At 41.6% G+C, this 21497-nt stretch overlaps 1 protein-coding gene across 1 annotated transcript; it reads right to left on the bottom strand.

The window, feature by feature from the left end:
- Positions 1-1872: 1872 nt before the first annotated feature.
- GFPT2 (glutamine-fructose-6-phosphate transaminase 2) lies at positions 1873-20036 on the bottom strand. The gene is made up of 19 exons (XM_054168335.1): positions 19890-20036; positions 14822-14929; positions 14081-14179; positions 13264-13389; positions 12512-12570; positions 11886-12020; positions 10335-10396; positions 8425-8504; positions 8034-8151; positions 7201-7364; positions 6436-6531; positions 6229-6326; positions 5801-5921; positions 5338-5495; positions 5091-5205; positions 4366-4493; positions 3507-3674; positions 2934-3095; positions 1873-2318 (listed from the first exon to the last, which is right to left on the bottom strand). The coding sequence occupies exons 1-19, from the start codon at positions 19894-19896 to the stop codon at positions 2274-2276; spliced, it is 2049 nt and encodes a 682-aa protein (XP_054024310.1). The 5' UTR covers positions 19897-20036; the 3' UTR covers positions 1873-2273.
- Between the last annotated feature and the right edge of the window lie 1461 nt (positions 20037-21497).

The following is a 21497-nucleotide window of genomic DNA, read 5'->3' as shown; positions in this document are numbered from 1 at the left end:
ATGGCAACAGCATACCGAGTCCCACAGTCCAGGGGCTCTGGCCCGTTGGGGGTCTGTGATGGCCCCAAGCATCTACACATTACCATGCCATCTGCCTTGACGTTAAGGCTGCTTGCGTTTTCAAACAGGTGCTGATTAAAAATAAACTCAAAGTCAATGCTTTCACTGCTCCTAGGACTAACGGCAGCTTTCCTCCTGCAATTTGTTCTCATAGAGAACTTTAGAAAAACACACCTGTGATTTATTTATTTTTTAACTAAACCAGTTTAATGTATCCTATAGACTAGATGACATCAATTCCCTTTAATAGCTCTACTCTTTCATATGAAGAGGATACTAATTCTAGACACAGTAAAAGAGGCCTTTGCATAACTTAGCAGCTCAGTTGCATACTGAGTTAATCTGACCTAGATGCCAAGAATATGTTATCACTACACTTTTCGTTATGATTTGGGCTCTTTTATGTGGTTATAAAAAGGATGAGAGCGGTTTCCAGTAAGAAGCTTCTATTACAACAAACTAGTGTAACACTTTCAAGCTATTAACCTACATATGCATCCACACAGCTCCATTTAGAAGCAAGTCTGCAGCCGAATATCATTAAAAAAAGTTTTACTAATCCAGGGTTTACTTAATAGAATGCAGACATTAAATATTATGGTTTGACTGTTCCAAAAAAACAAATGAGCAGAGAGCTTCATCTGTGTATTTACTTACTTTCTTCGAGGTTTATAGATGCTTCCTACTGCTAGTTAGGTCACAACTAGCAAAGTGTGCTTTTGCAAATATATACATTAATAAAATAAGGCTTTAGTCCTAGGTCAAAGCTGTTAATTGTATTGCCTTATTTGCCCGTAGAGAGCACTAGGATTTGTTTATATGGATTCCAGTTTTTTTTCCTTGTCCAAGGAAGCAACTTCACAACCATAAACTGTATGTAAAAATATACACAGCTTTTATTAGCACCTGCAAGAAACTTCACCTACCTCTGCAGAAAGTAAAATATAAAGATTTAATCAATAGCTGGTATGAACTACAGTAAGAGTTACCAGCAGAGGTTATGCTGCTCTATCAGTACGTCTGGTGAAACACTGACCAACAATTACCAAATTCAATTCTCCTGTACTCAAGTGCTTCAGAAAGATGGTGACAGGTAGCAAGACCCCCAAACCTGGCATATTGTTTTGACACACAGCTGCTGGATAAGGCAAAGTAAGGTGTGCCTACCTGGGAGATCTGTGTGACACCGAAAGAAATAAGTCAAGAAAGAGAGGAAAGAACTCTGATGTCAGGATTTAGGTAAGAACCAGGGAGAACGTTGCCTCTTATACTTGTATCAGAGTACTGCAGTGTTGTACTTGTGTTCAGATCCAAGATGAGGTCTGATGAACAACAGTGACAACAAAAAAAGCCCAAACCACAAAACAAGAAGAATTATATAATCTTTTAATTGCATTGTCATTTCGTTGTACACTCTTCATACAGAAATACCACTTGAAAGACATCCAGTTCCCTTATTTTGTTGCGCTGTACATGTTATGCAAATAAGAGCTGTGGTGGCATACAAAACAAAATGTTGCTCTGGCTTTTCAAAGAATCACTTGAAGGAAGCAGAAAATTTAAAACATAGCTTGGAATTTACAGCCACAGAAGAGCTATGAAAATGACTGGTTAAATATGAAACAGAAATGCAAAGAGGGGAAGGGAATCTGGGGAAGAAGAGGGAGAACAAATTTCCAGTTTGAGGCTGAAGTAGGGAAAAAACCCTAACATCTGTACACAAGTGTCAATGTGCTCAGCATTTACATTCTGAGCATTACCAATGCTACAGATAAGCCATGTACTAAAAAAAATAACTTAAAAAAAAAAGCTATACAGTTGTAGTTATAAATACTATATCTTTAAAAACTAGTTAAGTAGTGTAGGCTAAAAACCAACCAAACGTTCACAGTTACTCTGAAGAGAGCTGTATATATATATATATATATATATATATTGCACAGTAGAAAAGTTCATTCAGTATACCATGTGTAAACAATTTTTATCTTCTTTGGCACTTTCAGGACTTGGAGGAATATTTGCTGTGAGCAAAAGCACTTGGGTACAAGGCACATCAAAAGCTTTTAAAGCTGCAAGAGAAATCCTTCTGACACTTTCCAGGTAGCGCTGTCATTCTCTTTAGAAAATCGTGTACCTATCAATTCAGAACAACACGTTGCTGCAAGTATAACTCAAGAGGTCTGATGACAAAAACCAGCAGCTGTTCTGGGCTGTTATTCTACAGTAACAGATTTGGCCAAATTTCTTGGAAAGTCCACCTAGAATGAAGAAGACAGGCTTTCAGTGTCTGACAGAGTAATACTGACATGCTGCAGTTGACAGTTCATTTACTGTGCTTTTTTTAGGCATCCCAATGAGTTCTGCTTTATTCTAGACACAAATGCACACGAGAGACTGCAGATAATGACTCACCATTGAATTCATCCTTGCTTCCAAAACACTCCTGACAAATACATATTTGTTTTGCACAAGATACCTTCCCAAAGCAGTCATCATTATCAAAGTGAACACACCTAGCCAGCATAAGCAAACTGAGCTGTGCAAAGCACTCAGCTAGTTTAGGTTAAAGAGCAATATCACATTATTATGTTTAGTTCTCTTTTTCAAAGTCCTAGCTGCACTCCTCAGCAACTGAACTAAGAAAATGATTGTTGTAACTTTTTAGAAGGCTAATAAAATACCCCAAAGAAACACAAAAAAGCAGATGAAGAATTGGCACTGAAATGCCACCTTTACTTCCACAGTCACTATAAGCTCCACTATTATCAACAGTTAATTGTTAGATATGCTACAACTGGGTATCATGCTCTATAATGGCAGGAGGAAATTCAAAATTGCACTAATTGGGAGTACTAAATAAAGCAAGCACTTACATCATATCCTCTGAGAACAGCCAGGTGGAACGAAAGCAACTGGAGAGGAATAACACTCAAGACTCCTTGAAGGCAGTCAACTGTATGAGGCAGCTCAATGGTTTTGTAGGCAAATTTTGAGCTTTCTGTGTCTTCTTTAGAACACAGAATGATTGGACGACCCTGAAAAAGCAAAATGTTGCAGTGTTACATGAAGAGCTGGTTTAGAACTGCTCTGAAATATGGGGTCATGGCATGTTTGAAGACACCCAGGTAGCTAACAAAGACAGTACCAGTCTTGTGTAATGACTTTTATCATTCACTTTTATCATAAGACTAAGATTTTCACCTTCCAGTTTAACATAATTAGTTTCCTTTACAACAAACTAAACCACAAACAAATGACCCACATGCAACCAGTTTTCAGTACTGGTGTTAACCTGCATTGACAACCTACAATGCAGACAGAGCATCTTATGTATAACCATCATTAGAAAAGAAACATCAACACATCCTTTTTCTGGTGCACAGGCAGCAGCAATACACTATGTCCAATCTCTTCTCCTGTGACACTGTATAGCTTAAAGAGTTTACCTGTCGAGCAGTGACCTGTTGCAGAGCATTCTGGCACTTGGTGAAGCAAGGATCCTTCATTATCACCATGATAACAGGCATTTGTTTATCTATTAAGGCTAATGGCCCATGTTTCAGCTCACCAGCCAGGATACCTTCAGAGTGCATATAAGTGATTTCTTTTATTTTCTGGGGGGAAAAAAAAAGCAAATATCATCAAGTTACTAGTAAATCAGATGAGAAATAAAAGCCACAAGAAGAAAAACACCAAGTCTGTACATCTGCCACTTAAAAACAGACATATGGCATCAAGTTGGTATTTTCAAAGATCAGTTAATAGTGAAAACAGACAGGCTTGCCTGCTGGGATTTCTAGCAGGCTTCTGGCAGAAGCAGAGCTACCTCTGCACATACATTTGCAGATCAAGAAGTGGAGTAATCAACAGGAACTTTAAGAACTGAACACTCAACACCACCTTGGCTAATGGAGTGTACCCTTAATATTGCAAACTTCTGTGAGGAAAGGATGTCTCCATTCCAGCAGAACATTTCTAACATTGATTTGTGGCTTTCCCATGTAAGCATCTCATCTGAACATCAGCACCACTGTGTTTTTCTGACATTTTCAAATGGATCAGGATTTATTATTTTTTTTGTAAAACAGCCATTAAGTGATCCATTTATTATGTGAAAGAAACAAGAAGCCCCTGTCATATCCATGGTCACTTCATGTATGCATTCAATCCAACAGGACTTGGATTAGAGATAGCAGTTTAACTGCAGCAGAATTAAACTGTAATGAAATGTTAGAAACAAGCTATGTTTGAAAAGTCCCAGCAGCTCATCTTAAATAACATCCAGCAATCTTGAAAGATTCCTACCAGAGCTCCTTCCAGACAAGTGGCATAATTATACCCACGTCCCATAACCAGCAGTGATCTTTGCTTGTACAGTTCAAGAGCCAAATCATGTATCTTCTCATCCAAGGACAAGACTTCTTTAATCATCTCTATTGAGGCACATAAAAAAAGCAAGTTTAGTTGGAAAGAACTGTTTGCTTGTAGTAGGATGTTCTAATGATCTATTTAAACAAATACACTTAGTATAATTCAACTATGACTTTGCATCTTTGCAGTTTTAGGTTATTTTCTCTCCAGCCTTATTAACAGCAACAAACTTAAAGCAACTATTGGCTTAAGAAGTGCTCATAAATCCCATTTATATTTATAAAAGAAAGATGTAAACATCTGTTTTGAAGTCACCTTGAATTAGTTTCCTTTTACCTAAAATCTCAAGTGAAAGGCTTTAAAAATTGCAACCCATGAGCTTAGGAGATCAAGTAATATTTCTCATAAAAAACACCTTATTGTAATTAGAAAACCCAACCCAGGAAAATTCTGGTCTTCCTGCCAAGTTTCTTGGAAGGGTGTTAGTAAAATTGGCAATTAGTGCAGAAACTAATAGTCCCTTTTTATTTTATTGTGTACCTTTCAGGAGGAGGAAAAGAGTGAGATTTAAATGAGAAAGAGACATTCCCCAGTAGTATTTGATATTGCCCATTAACCAACATCCCCTGTCCCTCCTCAAACCCAAAACATCAATATACCTGGCAATGATTTTAGTCCACTAATGATTTCCTGCCTCCTTTTCTGCAAGGAAATTCGGTCTTCAGACATCATTAGGCCAAACATCACAAGAGACACGAATTGGCTGGTATAAGCCTGCAGACAAACCAAAACATTTAGCAGTTAAGTCTGCACCGAGGATGATCTCAGTTTGAAGTGCTACAATTAAAATTTTAATTGGATTCCATGAGGCTGAAGTATGAAAGTCAAACACTGAAGGGCAATTACCTTTGTGCTTGCCACACCTATCTCGGGTCCTGCATTGATATGTACCCCGCAGTCAGTCTCCCTGGATATTGAGCTTCCCACCGTGTTTGTGATGCCAACCGTCAGAGCACGACGCTCTTTACAGTACCTCAAGGCCATGAGTGTATCTGCAGTTTCACCTGGAAAACATTTCCACCTTGATTTGAGGATGACAGAGGAGAGTAATGATTGCTGAAAAGCGTAACATTCTGCACGAGAGCCGCATCACCACTTAGGGCAAAATGCAGCTGAAAACAATCTTTCAGCACTAATTTGCTGTCTTATATATCTGAATCAAGTCTGAAAGAAATTTCAGTTCAGGATAAATCTGGTCCATCAGCCATCATCCTCCTTTGTGCACGTTGCCAAGTAATAAAACATTGGCTTCTTAAAAATTTCCCTACAGTGTTCACTCTGCTGAAGACAAACAGCAAATGCAGCTCACCTGACTGACTTATAAAGAAGCACACATCATCTCTGAACACAGGGGTGTTTCTGTCCAGGAAGTCACTAGCGAGTTCCACCATCACTGGGAGTTCAGTTAATTCTTCCAGTACTTGTCGAGTCTGTATTCAAGCAGCACACAATAGTTGTTAACATCACTACCCATAACAAGTCTTGACATTTTAAGAATCAATCTAAATGGATCCTTATTACCAAAAACACAGAGAAATGGATAATTACAGGTGAACAGTTTTAAAATCCAAGGTGAATAAAGTTAATTTTTAGCATTGGAGCATTAATAAAGAACCTAACACAAACCAAAACTAAAGAAAAGGTTGAGATATGGAAGAAAAAGCAGATGGAGAGCTGTTGACTAAAAACCTCAGCAACTGGGAGCTGTATTTGCATTTCAGCTAAGCCTGAACCTACAGCAACTGCAGCGTGGTAACTGGTCCCGCAGCCAATAATGATCAGTCTTCGGCATCTTCGGATTTCCTTCAGGTGATCCTTCAGCCCCCCCAGCAAAACTGTAAACAGGCAAGCAACAGAAGCATGTATCAGGGGTGCATTTTATTTTCTAATAATATGTTCAACCTCTGCAGGCTTAGTGCAGCTTGCATGCCTCTTCTGAGTTACCTGTGCTGCTCTCGAAGTTCACCCTGCCCCTCATCGTATTGACAACAGATTCTGGTTGTTCAAAAATTTCCTTTTGCATGAATGCACTGAAGTTACCTGTTTAGAAAAACACCACGTGGTAAGGCTGAGGTTTGTTATTTGAAGCCCATTACAGTTACAAAGAGATGATTTCTAAGATGACTCGTGCTAGCAAGCTAATTAAATTGACTGCGTTAGCTTAAACAAAAGCTTAGCAATAGGTGAAAAGAAAGGAGAGACTGGGAGTTCTCTCTACTTGTTTAGTTTCCCTTCCCAACATTGACAAGGTAACTGAATTCCTTTTTAAGGAAACTTCTCTATTCCATCTCAGTCCATAGACTCACAGAATGCACTGGTCTGAAGGAACATATCGAGGTTATCTAGTCCTGCAGTAAGCAGGGACATCCCCAGCTCCATCAAGTTGCTTAGAGCTCCGTCAAGCCTGAGCTTTCTTAGTTTCTAGTTTGCCAACAGCTGCAATAACATGTTAACATTAGTTGTATTTCCACTAAATATTGAGATGAATAGAAGCATCTAGGAATTCTCCAAGGCTAAAATGGGGTACGGTCCCATACTGCCCATCCTCCCTTGGTCTTAAGGCTTGGAATTGTAAGCTCCCAGCACAAACAGCCTAAATAGTAAGTCATTTTTACAACTAATTCAGTTTTCTGCCTTATCTACTACACAGTCAGTCAGTCAGTAACTATCCATCTTTGTTGATACATGTTTACAGACGTTTCAACCCACCCTTCATGATTTGCTGCAACTCCATCTGCAAGGTTTGGATGGCCCGGGAAGGATCATCACTGGCTGAACGCTCGAGGCGGTGAATCGAAAGCTTCCCATCAGTTACTGCTGCAATGTCATCATCTTCTAAGAAAATCACTCTGTTGGTGTGCTCAATGATAGCACTGCAGAAAAAGGAGAAACAACACAAACATGAGCCAGTAAGAATTGGTAGCAGCATTCATAAAAACACTTCTAGCCCCACTTCTATCTTCCTTTTGGACATAAAGACAGGCAGAGCCATCTTAAAGGAAATGGCTCCATCTGCTGCTCCTCTTGCACTCTCACAGCAACCTGAAGCAGAAGGCTCAGGAACCACAGCACCTCTCATCAGTGACTTCCTGCTGATCCAATCCTGCCTGCCAGTGGCAGGACTTCTAAGTTAACTATTATCTTTCTGATGTAAATGCATGTCTGATGTCCAGATTCCTCCTAAGTTTGGACCAACCCAAATATTTCCTCCTCAAATAAATGAATTGGAAGATAAAAATCCAGACTAACCTATAGGCTATCAGCCTTGGCCGATAGTATGTGTCTGTACCCATCTGCACTGGAAGTATTTTACACAGAGGTTAGCAACTGGCAGATACTGCACTTGTGTGCAGCTCAACTACTGATATCAAGCCTTCAGATTTTTCAAGTACCTTGGCCTGGGGGCTTTATGAAGCCAACCGGATTCAAAGTTGTTCTATAACAAAACAGTTGTACAGCAGCAAGACAGCATAAGATTTTCAGAACTTCCTCACTTCTAAACAAAAAAAGTGTTTGAAGAAGTATTTTAGTACTTTTACCACCTTGCATCTGAAGCAAAGAAGAATTCTACTGCCTTATCCCCAACAGCATGAAGGCAGGTAGAGCTGTCCAGCCTTTTCATCCGTGAATTGCACATGTTCTTCACACTCTCAATGTTGCCTATTAAAACAATAAGACACTTAAAATGCAGAACTAAATCTGTTTAAGCTAGAAATTATGAACTCTGAAGGTTCAAGATATCACAGTCACAGCAGTATTTTGGGGGATGGGACTTTCACATGATGTGTGCATTCAACAGTAGAATTATCCCCAGCTAAGAAGCTGTTTGAGGCATCAGCTGGTAGATTTGTAGCACAAAGAGCAATTAACCTAATCATGAAGTAACAATCAATTTAGTCCTTAAAAAGAATGTAACTGGATTTATCAACTTACATGTTCTGTATAAAACAGGAATCTGGTCGGTGGAGAGCTTGTACTTGCTCCTAACCCCAATGAGTAAAGGGCTCCCTCTCCTACAAAGGGAAAACATCCAAGTGCATAAAGAAGAAGGTACAGTCAAAGAAGTCAGATGACATCTGTGAAATTAAGAGACAATACCCTATCTAGCTTCCCAAACTGAAAGATCCTTCTCAGCCCTGATCCTAAAGCCATTACATGGGAAGAGTTATGTAAACCTGGTTTGTTTCTGTAAGATTCACAAAGATTATTATATGATAATACAGGCCTTGGTGATTCTTTCCTCCTGAACTACACCCTGGTAGAAGAAAACATACATGGACTAGTTGTTTTCCTTCCAGTCATCACAAAAGAGCTTAGCACAAGCATTAATGTGAATATTGTTTCTAAATAAAGCTTTCTCTGCCTCTGAACTGGGCCAGCAGTACGCTCCAGTGCTCTTTACTACTGAAATGCTGTTCCACCTTTAGCATTTTTAAATTCAGAAATGTCAACCAGCACTACTGCACCTCTGAAACTGTCCAATATTTCAAGCATTTTTAATTATATGTATTACATGCAACACTAAAGAGCTTATTAAATATATATATCTCACAGGGGGGAAAAAAAAAGAGAGAAGGGGGGGAAAAAAAAGGACTCGTTCACAGCCCCCAAACATCTCAGATTACAAATTTAGCTTCTCTTAATCTTCTTACTCCTAAAAACCCAAACCTGAACCACATATAGAACAGCACATTTCAGATGATGTTCTCTAGTTAGTGACAGTACAGCTGGTTTGTTCACAGTTTTAATATAGTGCCATCTTAGACCTCAGAAGCAATGGGCTTTTTGGTTGCAGTATAAAACATTCTTTATTCCCACTGTGACTTCACTTGCTGCTTTAATATCTTTGCATTTCCTGAAAGTTGTTTTCCAAGTCATAAATAAAAGCAGAACTTTACAGGAGAAACTCATAAATGCCACGGCAGCTATAGAACACTATTTGTAGAACCTACTAATGTGATGCCATTTTAGCCAGCCTGAACACACTCAGCTCAGTCTTTATTTGATGTGAAGTAAAACTGAACCATTTTTCCCTCCCCTTTTTGATATAGGAGCAATGTTAGCACACACTACTACAATTTTAGAAACAGGAGATACAGGGTGTCAACAAAAAAGCTCAGTGTAACAGACCTTTTAGGGTTTCAGGGAGTGATAGGGCTGAGGGGAATGGAGCAAAACTAGAAGTGGGTAGATTCAGATTGGATGTGAGGTTGATGAGACACTGGCACAGGTTGCCCAGGGAGGTGGTGGAAGCCTCATCCCTGGGGGATTTTAAGGCCAGACTGGATGTGGCTCTGAGCAACCTGACCTAGTGTGAACTGTCCCTGCCCATGGCAGAGGGGTTGGAACTGGATGATCCTTGAGGTCTCTTCCAACCCTAGCAACTCTATCCTACAAGGACAAGTTATGAGTTTGTCAGTGGTACCTCTCCTCAAGGTATATGGATGATCTCCAACCAGATGTGTATTTGCATGAAGCAAGCAAACATCATCTGATTACTTTTCACTGCTGCTTTTGCGTCCTCAAAAAGTGAGTAGTCACAGGACATTTATTCAAGCTAAGGATCATGGAGAAACAATACAAGCCTCTGGAAATTACAGGACCTGCAGTCAGTACAGCTCAAACTACATTTGTGGAGCTTTACTGCACTTCACAAAGGACTCCACTAGTGCAGCTATCTACTTTCTGAGCTGTGGTTAGTCAAGCACTTTGAACATCAGTATTCTAGTATCTTTTTAAGAGATTTTTGTAGGGGAAGATTTGCTACTACAGATTTTAGCTGCCTTTTTTTTTCCCCCAACCTAGAAAAGAATGAATTGCATATAAAATAGACTTTTACTAACCTGGTAGCAACAGCTTCACCTGGGTAATGGATGCTCTTGAAAACCAATGCAAAAGCACCTTCCTGGGAACCATGCAAACAGAGAAAAGAAAAAAAATCCTAAAGGACTTATCTCAGTTAGTTGCATCTCATTAAACTGGGGCCCCTCTTCCTGAGGAGGCTGTGAAGGAAAGCACTTTACTACTATCAGGAATCTCTTCCTGGAGGGCAGACTGCACCTTTAAAGGAATTGGCCATGAGGCAGAACTAGCTAACATTCATGTAACAGTGCAACAGCTGAAAGCTCAGGAAGTCAGCACTTAGCCTCTCTTTATTTATAAAAGCAATAATGCAAGGGTTAAAAAAAAAAATATCTCTGAGAGCTTACTCAACAGGAAGATTAAGACCTTTACTTTTAGTAAGGCTTTTAATAAAAATTGTGCACATAGTTGCATTTTCAGCTAAATTTTTGGTGTTACTAATTCTAGCTGGAGCAGCAAAGTCTTTCTGATGTATTTAAAAAAAAAAGACAAGCAAACAAGCAACCAAAGCCAAAACTCTCCACCAAAACAAACCCCACAAATCCACAATGCAAGAACAAAGCCAGGAAGACACAACCAACCACTCTGTGGTAGTAACACAGCTTGTAAAAAGCTGAATATTCGAAGAGCAGACACAAAGGCTCCCCCACCATGGAAACAGAAGAGAGATGGTAGCATTGACTCCCCTGGCATGGACACTGGTCAGACTACTCTGCCCTGGGTCTGAAGTCAGGTGAAGTCACCCTTGATCTCTAGGTGGCCACACCACTATTCCCTCTTGACCCACACAGGCCTTTACTGTCAGCCCTGCTCTAGGGGAATCCTACAAAGCTGCTTTAGAGAGGAGACAGGGGAGGTGAAAAGAGTGTAAGAAACAGCAGGAAGGGGAGGGAAAACATCTGCCTGGAGACTGGGGGAGGAAACAAAGCAAGCTTTCTCCAAGTTTGCAAGGCATCTATCAACATTTTTAAGCATTCACATACTAAGAAACAGTAGATTCCCACTTCACAGTTTGGAAGCCAGCTACGCCATGAAGCAGTACAGCTTGTTAGAGCTATCTCCAAACTGGGGACTCGAGGCATATTGGGAAGCACACTTGAATCACAGCAGTGTTTTAACATGATCAGAATAGCCCTTAAGAACACTCTGGCCTTTATGAGAGATTTCAGCTGCAAGAGGCTCCTTTTTTTTTATTATTTTTTTTAAATTAAGCTGCTTCATTTAAAATTTGTGATAACCTCTTGCTACAAAACAAACAAACATGAAATCTAAACCCCAAACCAGCAGGAAAACCAAACAACCCCCTCTGCTAATGCAATTTGAAGATTTACCATTGAAAAGCCTTTGAAGCTCTCAAAATTTTAATCTCATTTCTTGGTCTACTAAGCATTGTTTAGAAGCCAAAAAGCATTACTTGCAGCACCTTCTAAGGACTCCTGCAGAGGATCTAAAAGCATAAATGCAAAATACTCAGGAACTCCCCAAACAGCTTATTCTGTGGAACATAAAATAAAAAAGAACTTCCCACTTACCAACTGTTGAATAACTCTTTCTACTAGGGCTGAAAAACTGGTGTCCTCACTCTCTCTGTTGTCATACATGTATTTGATCAGCTTGGGGATGGTTTCTGTATCTGTTTCAGATTCAAACTCATAGCCTTTGCTCTCCTGAAATGTCGTATCGAAGAGAAAAAAAGTGTTTTCATCCTCAGGCAAGAAACACTGAAGAGCCTCTCAGCTGCCTCCCACCAGAAACTGGACAGTAAGAGGCTTGAAGCACTGCACTGGGCTAGTGGCTATACATCTTGATGGACAATGTATAAAGACTTATGCTGGCATAGGTACTCTTTGGGAAATGCTGTAGTAAGTCAGGTAGTAAGTCTTGCTAAGCATGTCAAGCAAAAAGAGGCAGGATGAAGCCCATTCCACACAGCCTCTCAAAGAATCTGAGGGCAAATTGCTACTGTACATGTAAGTACTGTGCATGTAGGGTTACAAGCACAAACTGCATTTCACCAGCTCCAGAGTCCTTCACACCACTACATTACAGATGACATCAAGAAACTCAAATTGTGATTCCAACAAAGTCATGAAAGATCTGATGGTAGCTAGTGGAGCATTTACTTTCTAGTTGTAGAACCAAATTGCCAAAGACTCACCAGAAATTTCCTCAGGTCCTTATAATTTGTGATGATTCCATTATGGATAACAACGAATTCTGACAAGAAAACAAACCCCAAATATATCTATCAGCAATGAAAAATTAAGATATTTGACTCAAAACCCATAAATAGAGGGGGAAAAGGCTTAAAGTACACTAGAAACTACCTGCTGTAGCTTTCAGAACAATGGCTTATCACAACATGGGGTCAGCTGAAAGCAGAAGCTTACAAATGCTGAAGGCATACAAAGGTTATTCCAAATCATTAAGCCAGTTTTAAACTACACCCAGTAGAATTGCACCAAGCTCTCTCAAGTGAAAAGCAATATGAAATCTCTTTTCCAGCCCAGACAATATTGATGCACAGAACTCATTAACCTTTTGCAGTGTCACTTTAGCCTCAGAAGAGGCTATTTAATTGCAGCAGTGCCTAACCGTAATAGAAAGGCAACAGCTCAGCCCTGATATATACAACAGACACTGAAACACCAGAAAGGGCAGAGAACACATGGGCTGGGTGGATTGAACCATTTCAAACACCTGCAGCTCCAGAGATTACAGAATGTATATGATACAGAATATATACAGAATTAACCAGGTTGGAAAAGACTTTTGAGATCACTGAGTCCAACCTATCACCCGACACCATCTAATCAACTACACCATGGTACTAAGTGCCTCATCCAGTCTCTTTTTAAACACTTCCAGTGATGGTGACTCCAACACCTCCCTGGGCAGCCCATTACATACCATTACTTTTATCAGACCTCTGGGGGTGACTGTTGATGGCACTTGGAACTCCATGGGTCGCCCAGCGTGTATGAGCAATTCCAAAGTGCGTTTCAAAATCTGCTTTTGAATCCAGGTCATCTTGTTCTACACATAAGAAATTCAGTTTACTGAATATTTAAAGTTGAGTCCCTCTCTCTCACACACACACAACTAGTAAAACACTAAGAGAATTCCTAAAGGGGAAAAAAAAACCCTAGGTTCTCCTCTGGCTTGCTTTTAAACCATTTGCTTTCTTGCCATTACACTTCAGATAGTTCAAGCCGCTGTGATTAAAACTTTGTTTGCCAAGAGCTGACCATTTTCAGCCAATACTAACAGCAAGGATAACAGCCCATGCTACTACAGATTATAATGTAAAAGTATTAAACCATAGCTTCAATTCTTCACAGATGGAAGCACTGCATAAAGCAGACTGTGATGACAGCCAGCTGCTGAAATGGTCGTAAATTCTGTCAGAGTCCATGCTTCAATGTTTCAGCTACCAAACAGAAATCATCTGTCTGAAACACCAAGGTAGGCCAGGTCCTGAACAAAGCAGCAACCAGAAGAGGGGAGAGTAGAGTGATAGCCTCGCAACACTATAACTAAAGGTCAGCTTGCTTCTCAAGTGCACTTTTGGAGGGCCCACAAACAATTTGACTGACATTGGAATACACAATGCAGGCATTTCTGGTACAAAACCATAACTGTAACTTCACGATTTCACTTCCTGCTGAGATGCAAATGATGTCTGACTGGGAGACCAAAGAAAAATGGTAATTTTTAAGACACTTACTGTACAACTCTTCTTCCAGGGCCTTTACTTTTCCTCTTTTCTTAACTAGTTTGATGAACCTTTCTTTATCCTCATTATTATTTCCGTCGATTGCCACTCCTACAGTGCAGGACACAGTCACAATGTTATTTAAAACATGAAATACACTGGAGGGGTAAAAAAAAGGCTAAGAAAAAAAACACACCAGACAAGCACACACCAGGGAAACTATTATTTGTAAATTATCCTTCAAAAGGATATACTTGAAGTCTGTTGCTAAACCGGTGTTCAAATCAGACTAGATGAAGTCTGTACCCACTGCACAGATGAAAATACACACAAGCTGTCTCAAATTCAGCTGTGATGACAGACTGATATATTTTTTTCCCTAATTAAATAAGCCAACTCAAATTTAAAGACAGGTTTAAGCTTCCCCAAACTTTCCCTGGGACTCACATACTTAAAGGCCGAGGCACAAACTACACAGCCCTGTGTGGAGGTCTTCTTCCTCACACCCAGTTTGCTTTGCTTATGTGTGCTGAGCCTCAACCACCATCTGATTACAGAGGTAAACACCCAATTTAAAGTGCTGAGGAAAGCTGAAGAAGAAGCTCCAAGAATCAAGGTAATTAGTCCTGATCTTTTAATCTGCAGGATTAAAAAAGAAAATCCAACACAAAGAACTTGAAAGCACCCCCAAAAAAAAAGTCACATAAATAGCTATTGGTTGCTAAAATGAATTTGCTGGGTTAGTTTACATACCTGCAGAGTCATATCCTCTGTATTCCAGTCTCTGCAATCCTTTTATCAAGGTCTCAAATATTTCCTTCCGAGTTCGAGGCACTCTGTAGTTTAGATAAGCAAAAATTCCTGTTTAAAGAGAAAAGGGGGCAAAAAAAGAAACAAAGTTTGTTTTCAGAGTTTGGATCCCTTTAGGCTTAATTTAAAAGCCTTTAAAACAAGGATGACAGAGAGGTCCTAGGAGAATCCAACCTCCCATTAATTTCTAATAAGTTTTTGAAATGGAAAGAGTTCCAATAATAAAGGAATCGGGACCTTCATTTTGTCCATGTAACACAGACACCTTCCTGGCCAGTTTTCCTCTCCTCATGTTACCCACCAACAGTTAAACAGTTGAGAGAGGTTAAAAAATTTCTACTTTTCATGAAAACCACAGCTGAAAACTGGAACACTGTGATCTATTTCACATCCAGACATTCAAAGAAGGAATATATTCACCAGTACTAACACAAGGAGACTTTTGTAATCTAAGTCATGGCCTTAAATACCCATGGGTAGGTACTAGGCACAACATCTATTTCTGAAAGACTCCAGCTTAATCCTGTATACAACAGTCACTTCAGCAGGAAGGGAACAGAGAAGAAAACATAAAGAAAGGGCAGAAGTCAAAAGGATGGGACAACAAAGGAAAGAAACAGAAGATACAAAAGCAGGGTCACCCAAAAACCAAGCAATCATCCCTTTGCACTGCCTCAACACAATGCTGCCTGCCAAATCCAACTCAACAGGGACATAAGATCCGTTTGCTTGCCCTGTGTTACTCAGGTCAACTCTTACAGAGGCATCACAAGGAAAGACATGAACTCATTCCTTGCCTACTCAGCAAACAGAGCCTGGAAGAGTCTGCAAGTCTGATACCTCTTCTCTTGAATAGGCCAGTCATTAACCAAGAAATGGCTTTTTTAGTTTGGGGGTTGGTTTCCCCCCCAGCCAACCTCACACCATTTTTTGAAGGCAAATTACACAAGCATTTTTTTTTCATTAGGAGTTAGGGAGGTGGTGTTTTATCTTTAGCAAAGGTACAATAAAAAGGCCACCTACAGAAGAAAGCCACAACCATTTCTTTTCTCTGATCTTGCTCTTCCTGGGACTTCTGTATTTATGAGGAGAGTTTAGCCCTTGCCTTAAACCAAGGCATTAAATCTTGCAAATCTGTACCCCAATAAAATGGAAATCTCTCATTTCACTGTTGCAACCCAAGCAGCAAGTCAGGACTGGAGACAACAGTTAGCAAACAAAAAAACAACACCCAAAAAACCAACAAAACCACCACACTTTCAGAACTCAACAGATAAGCAGTTCAGACAAGTAAGTGTTTTAAACAGAGAAAGCCTCTGTTTGAAATTTAACACCCTCTTCCCCTTCAATTAAGGCTTGTGAACTGTAAATGGCTGCAGTGAAGAGGCTGTTATAATGACACACTAATAAATCTCCTTTATAAATATTGCTGTGAATTCAGTCACTCCGCTGGTTTTAAGCCATTAATACTGTTGATTTGTCAGTGAGACAAGAGACTATTGCAGACTATTGCATTGCTCTCTGAATTTGTCTTGGAAGGATTAAAGGGTGGAAAATGCTTTTCAGCTACAGAAGTGAGATTTACGAGGAGCCCAGCCTAATTATATCTAGAGTGTCCAACATTAACGGAGATATTAAGACAATGGTTGCATTTGAAGAGGTGTTTGGGAATTTGAACAGCTAAATGCTGTTTTTCATGGAAGCTTTGAAAAATAATGCCTCTGGTTATATACAGTCAGGCACTTTAGACTGGGTGCTCGCTGATCATTTTTCCAGACAGATACTTACCGTTCCCTGGCACTAACCACGAACCTCCAAAGCAGCATTCTTCAATTTCTTCAATACAAATTTCTCAACATCATTCCAAAACATTGCTACACACCTCATTTTAGATCCAGCTCTACTTTCTGGGCCAGATTTCACAATGTATTTAGGACACATCAGCCTTTATGTTCCATGTGGCATCTTTGACTATGCAGACTCCTTCGGGACCATCCTTACAATGCTGCTAGTGTGCTGCAATTGTTAAAAAGCTTCTTGTTTCTAGGGAACTGTAGCTGTGCCTCCACGCGTGGATTAGAAGGCACAGAAGTCACCAGAGGCCATTTAGAAAGCAATAGCTGCAGCTGATTTGTCAAGGAATATATTCTAAACCCTTTCTCTCAGTACTCTTCTGTTTCATGTTTTACCTACTTGCATATTTTCTTTCCTACTCAGTCATTCTCTTGGCTGGACTTAAAGCACATTGCTCAACTCCTGTGGAAACAACTTTTGATAATGACTACTTGTGGCTTCATTCCTTCTGGAAGCAAACCAATATGACTGAATCTTAGTTGAATCACACTCGTGATAAGAGAGTTGTGTGGCGTTCACGTGTTACGTTACAATGGCCTCCCCAAGCCATCAGATCCCGATTCCAGAGCTTGTATGTCTCCTGTCCAATGAAGACTCCAAGTGCTCTCTAAGCTAATGTAATACTGATGTGATGTGTGTTGTGCTGGGGATGGCAAACTTTATTTACCAATACAACATAACCAATGACACGCCTCCCTAAGTCATATGAACATAGAATCCAGTGAAGGTATTTAAAGTGTTACAGTAGGGCATTGCTCTCTTGATCCAAATGCTGAATCTAGTTGATAACTTTCCATAATTACAGATTTAGCATAAAAAAGCCTAAGGTAGGTCAATCTACATGGCTTATTTTTAGAGTCAGGTACTCAAACAGAAAGTGGTTCATTACTAAAGCAGTTTCAGTCAGGTGCAGACGCTGGATGCAAGACTCTCCTTTCACATGCATATGAAATCAGACTTTCCCCTTTCATTTTCAGGATTGCAGGCAGACCAAACCCAGGGAAAGCTCTTTGAGCATTTTTGATTTTGTGGGGAAAAAAAATAATCCACAAGGACTCCTGTAATTGCAAGACTTCACCAAATTCAAGAAGGGGGCAGCCTATGCTTGAACTTTGCACAAAATTAAATATTCCTTATTTTCACTAAAAGGATGCCTCTGCTGGGGTAAGTGCATTGCTGATGCCAGAAACGAAGCTTCAAGAAAGTCAAAGTCTTAACTTCATATCCTGTGGAACTAATTTTGATTTAAAATAGGTAGGTGAGCCGTTTAAGAGCATCTTGCCTGGTTTTTAAGCCAGCATACTTTTGCTACACTGCCTCCTTGCCTGTTTTTTAAACCTGCACACTTTTGCTATGCTATCTCCTTACATGTAAGTGGTAACATCTCAACTTTGTTTCCCAAAGAGCATGGTTCAAGCAGTATTTAATGACCTCTGTATTTGCAAAAACAGACAACAATGGGTTTAAACCTTCATGTGCTACCTGAACTCAGAGAAAGCATAACAGGACATATGTTCAACACTTAGAGCTGGAAAAGCATGCAAAAAATAATACTAAAAAAATGTATAGAAAGTAATTTGGAAACCATTGGTTGCAACCTCAAGAACTCCTGCACTTCCTAGAGCAGATCAGTACAGTGAGGAAGATATGTGATGCCTTTTCACGATAATGAATGTCTTCTATTTTATTCTATAAAGGGCCTCCAAAGTGTTGATAGGAAGGAAACTAGCACTACTCCCGCTGCACTTCATGAATTGCTGCTCTGTGCCATTCCATGCTGAGTCAGTTACTCCACCCCAAGCTAGCTGTTTTACCAAACTCATGTAACACTGTTAACACCCTCATTTCCCAATCAATATACAGCCCAGATATGCTAAGGTTCTCTATTAACATTACACGTCTCGCTGTTCAGTGCTTGCCACCAGTACCTTTGGTTTGCTTAGGCACTGAGTCAAGTCTGTCACCTGAAGGGGCTTTGTTAAGAAGACACTGGGGTTGCCTCATTGATAGTGACCTGTGTCACGTAGTAGCTCCAAACTGTATCGCCTGATGTTTCCATTCAAATGAAAGACGCTTACGGGACTCTGTGCTCTTCCCAAGGTGACAATTAAAGACGATGTGGAGGCAGGGAAAAAGACAACCTAGCTCAGAAAACACGTTTTTGGGGGCAGTAGCTCAACTCACTTCCAGTCTACATCTTACAAAAGAGGTTTTGTTCACGGTGGCTAAGAAGTACAAGTGTGAATTTTCCTACTTTCAACGAAAATACCCTTCCAGACCTGAGAGGAGGTTTCAGCAAAGGGATAGCTAAAGTTTCACTAAAATTTCCTCCATAAATAAACCACATTTTATTAGCAGCTTCTGAACGCACACTTTGATTTTAATCTGATCCCAAACTAATCTAAGCAATTGTACACCCGATGGAGGCATTATCCTCACCGTATCACCTTTATTAAAGAAAGGTGATTAAACTCACATCAAATAAGAATTAGGCTCCTTCACAGCCTTTGTTTGAAAACCACACACTCTTCCTATCACAGATAGGAAGTGAGTCACAGCTAATCGCTAGTCCCGGATTAGGAAAGAGCCAAGCGCATCCAGAAGCCGGTGCATCACCCAGTGCAATGCACTGAGGTGCCTGGACCAGGAGGAGCAAGGTTAACAGGGCAGTCAAGATGCCCCCAGTGCAGCCGGGAGCTGGGAACGAGACGTTTTGCGACCACAAGACGGAGGTACCAGCCGTCGGACACGGCTGTGGGGCACAGAAAGGCACTCTCCTCTTCCTGGGAGGAGAAGGCAGACGGAGCTTTATCTTTACCTGCCACCCCCTACAAGAGCCGGCCGTTCTCTCTCCCCATCCCACAAAATGGATGCAGAAGGGCCAGTCCCGAAGGAGCCCGCTGCAGGGGGCAGCGCAGCCCCAGGACCGGCTGTCACAGCAGGACAGCCCCAGGGACAAAGCAGCCCTTCTCCCGCACCCCGACGGAAGGGGCGGAGGGACCCGGGTTTCTCCGCCAGCACTTCGCTCCTACCAGCGACCACCGCCGCGGCCTGGGGAGGCCCCCCCCGCTCCGACCTGCCCGGAAGGCGAAGGTCTGCGGCGGGCTCGGGCTGCCCGCGGCCGGCGAGCGGTGGCAGCCGCCGCTCCGTCACTCACCGCACATGGTCGCGCCACACAGTCCTTCCCGCTAGGAGGAAACGCAGCTCCCGCCCGACGGCCTGGCTGGGGAACTGCCGCCTCCACGGCTCTTATAGCTCGGCCGGCTCGGCCCCTGCCTCCCTGCTCATTGGCCGCGGAGCAGGAGCAGGGGCCGCTCCGCCCGGGGCCCGCGGCACGGAGCCGGCCCAGGGGCGGGGGGTGGCCACAGCGGTTCGCGCCCTGCCCCAGGCCAGGCCCTGCCCTCCTGGCTGGCCGACCCTTCTAGGGGCCGCCGAGGGCAGACTTACCGCGCTCCGCAGACGGCGAGCCCAGACTGGAGGCGAAGCGGTTCGTCCTGTCGAGGCAACGTGGCCGGGGCTGAGGCAGAGGGAAGCCCCTCTCCGAGCTTGGCTGGGAATAAGTGGCCTCCACTCTTCCAGGATTTACGGCCGCAAGTCTTTAGAAACACAGACTCGGCAGCCAACTTCGTGGGCACAAGCAGGACAGCAAGCAGCCGCCTGTGTGCTCAGTCAGACGAGGGCCATCAGCCTCATCTGATGGACAACCTTGCCTGGCCAGTCTGCATGGTCTGTTCCAGTTCCTTGGCAAGAGAAAAATCTGCAGATGTGCCTCAGGAGCCTCCTCCAGCCTCTTCTTCCCCAGCTGGGCTCTCCTCTGGAGTAGGACATGAGGGCGAGGACATCCACAGGCTCTAGCCCATTGGTACAGTCCACAGGGCACACAGCTCAGCACAAGTCCAGGGCTGTGGCTGTGACCCTCGCACAGCAGGCTCAAGCTTCATCCTCTAAAGAAACTTAGCTCTTATCTCTGCTTCCTCCCAGCAGAGGTAAGGATGAACGTTCAAGCAAGTGCCTCACAGTGTGAACGCCTGCAGCCTAAGCTCAGCAGTAGCTTAAGCTGCCTTATTCAAGTAAATGTGATTCTTTAAAGATGCCTGAAAGTTTCATGAGGATTCAGCCCACTTACAGCTTCTTCTTCCTTATTAAAAAGCACCAATATATTGGGCAGAGATGATTCTACTCATCTCACAGTTACTGAAACTCGAGTGCAAGGGATCTTACAGCTAGAACTTAAGGGCTCGTTTTCCTCTGCATTTTTGGAACTGTTTTTTTTTTTTTCATGGAGAAGTTGAATACAAGATAAAGATTAAAACATCAACATTTCAACAACAACAGCAACAAAAATCCCCTAAATTTTGATGCCACTCTAAGAAAGGGAAACTGGCTCAGTTTTAAGGCAAAAATCTAGATTTAAAATATTTTCAAGTTGTAAAATTAAAACAGTGTTAGGAATATGGCTTGAGTTTATTAGAAGGAATAAATTGTGTTTTTCACTGACTGTATGAAACAGCTCCATAAAAAGCAGTTTTGTTTTCCTTCCCCTTGCACACCATGCTCCATAAAAACCAGGTTTGTTTTCCTTCCCCTTATTCCCCAGATAAGACCAAGCAGGCCCATGGCTTGTCACAGCTGCAGGCCCAGCTCTGTCACTGAGCTGCGATGTGACATCAGGCAAGTCATTTTGACACATCATTCCAGTCTGTCTTGTCTGCTTTAGTTACTGTGCTCCTGCTCTGAAGCAATCTCAGATCTTGTTTCCCCTAGT

Source organism: Dryobates pubescens, chromosome 16 (genome assembly GCF_014839835.1).
Source record: "Dryobates pubescens isolate bDryPub1 chromosome 16, bDryPub1.pri, whole genome shotgun sequence".
In the NCBI taxonomy this organism is placed as follows: Eukaryota; Metazoa; Chordata; class Aves; order Piciformes; family Picidae; genus Dryobates; species Dryobates pubescens.
Note: the sequence above shows the minus strand (reverse complement) of the source record. Positions and strands in the feature narration are given on the sequence as shown.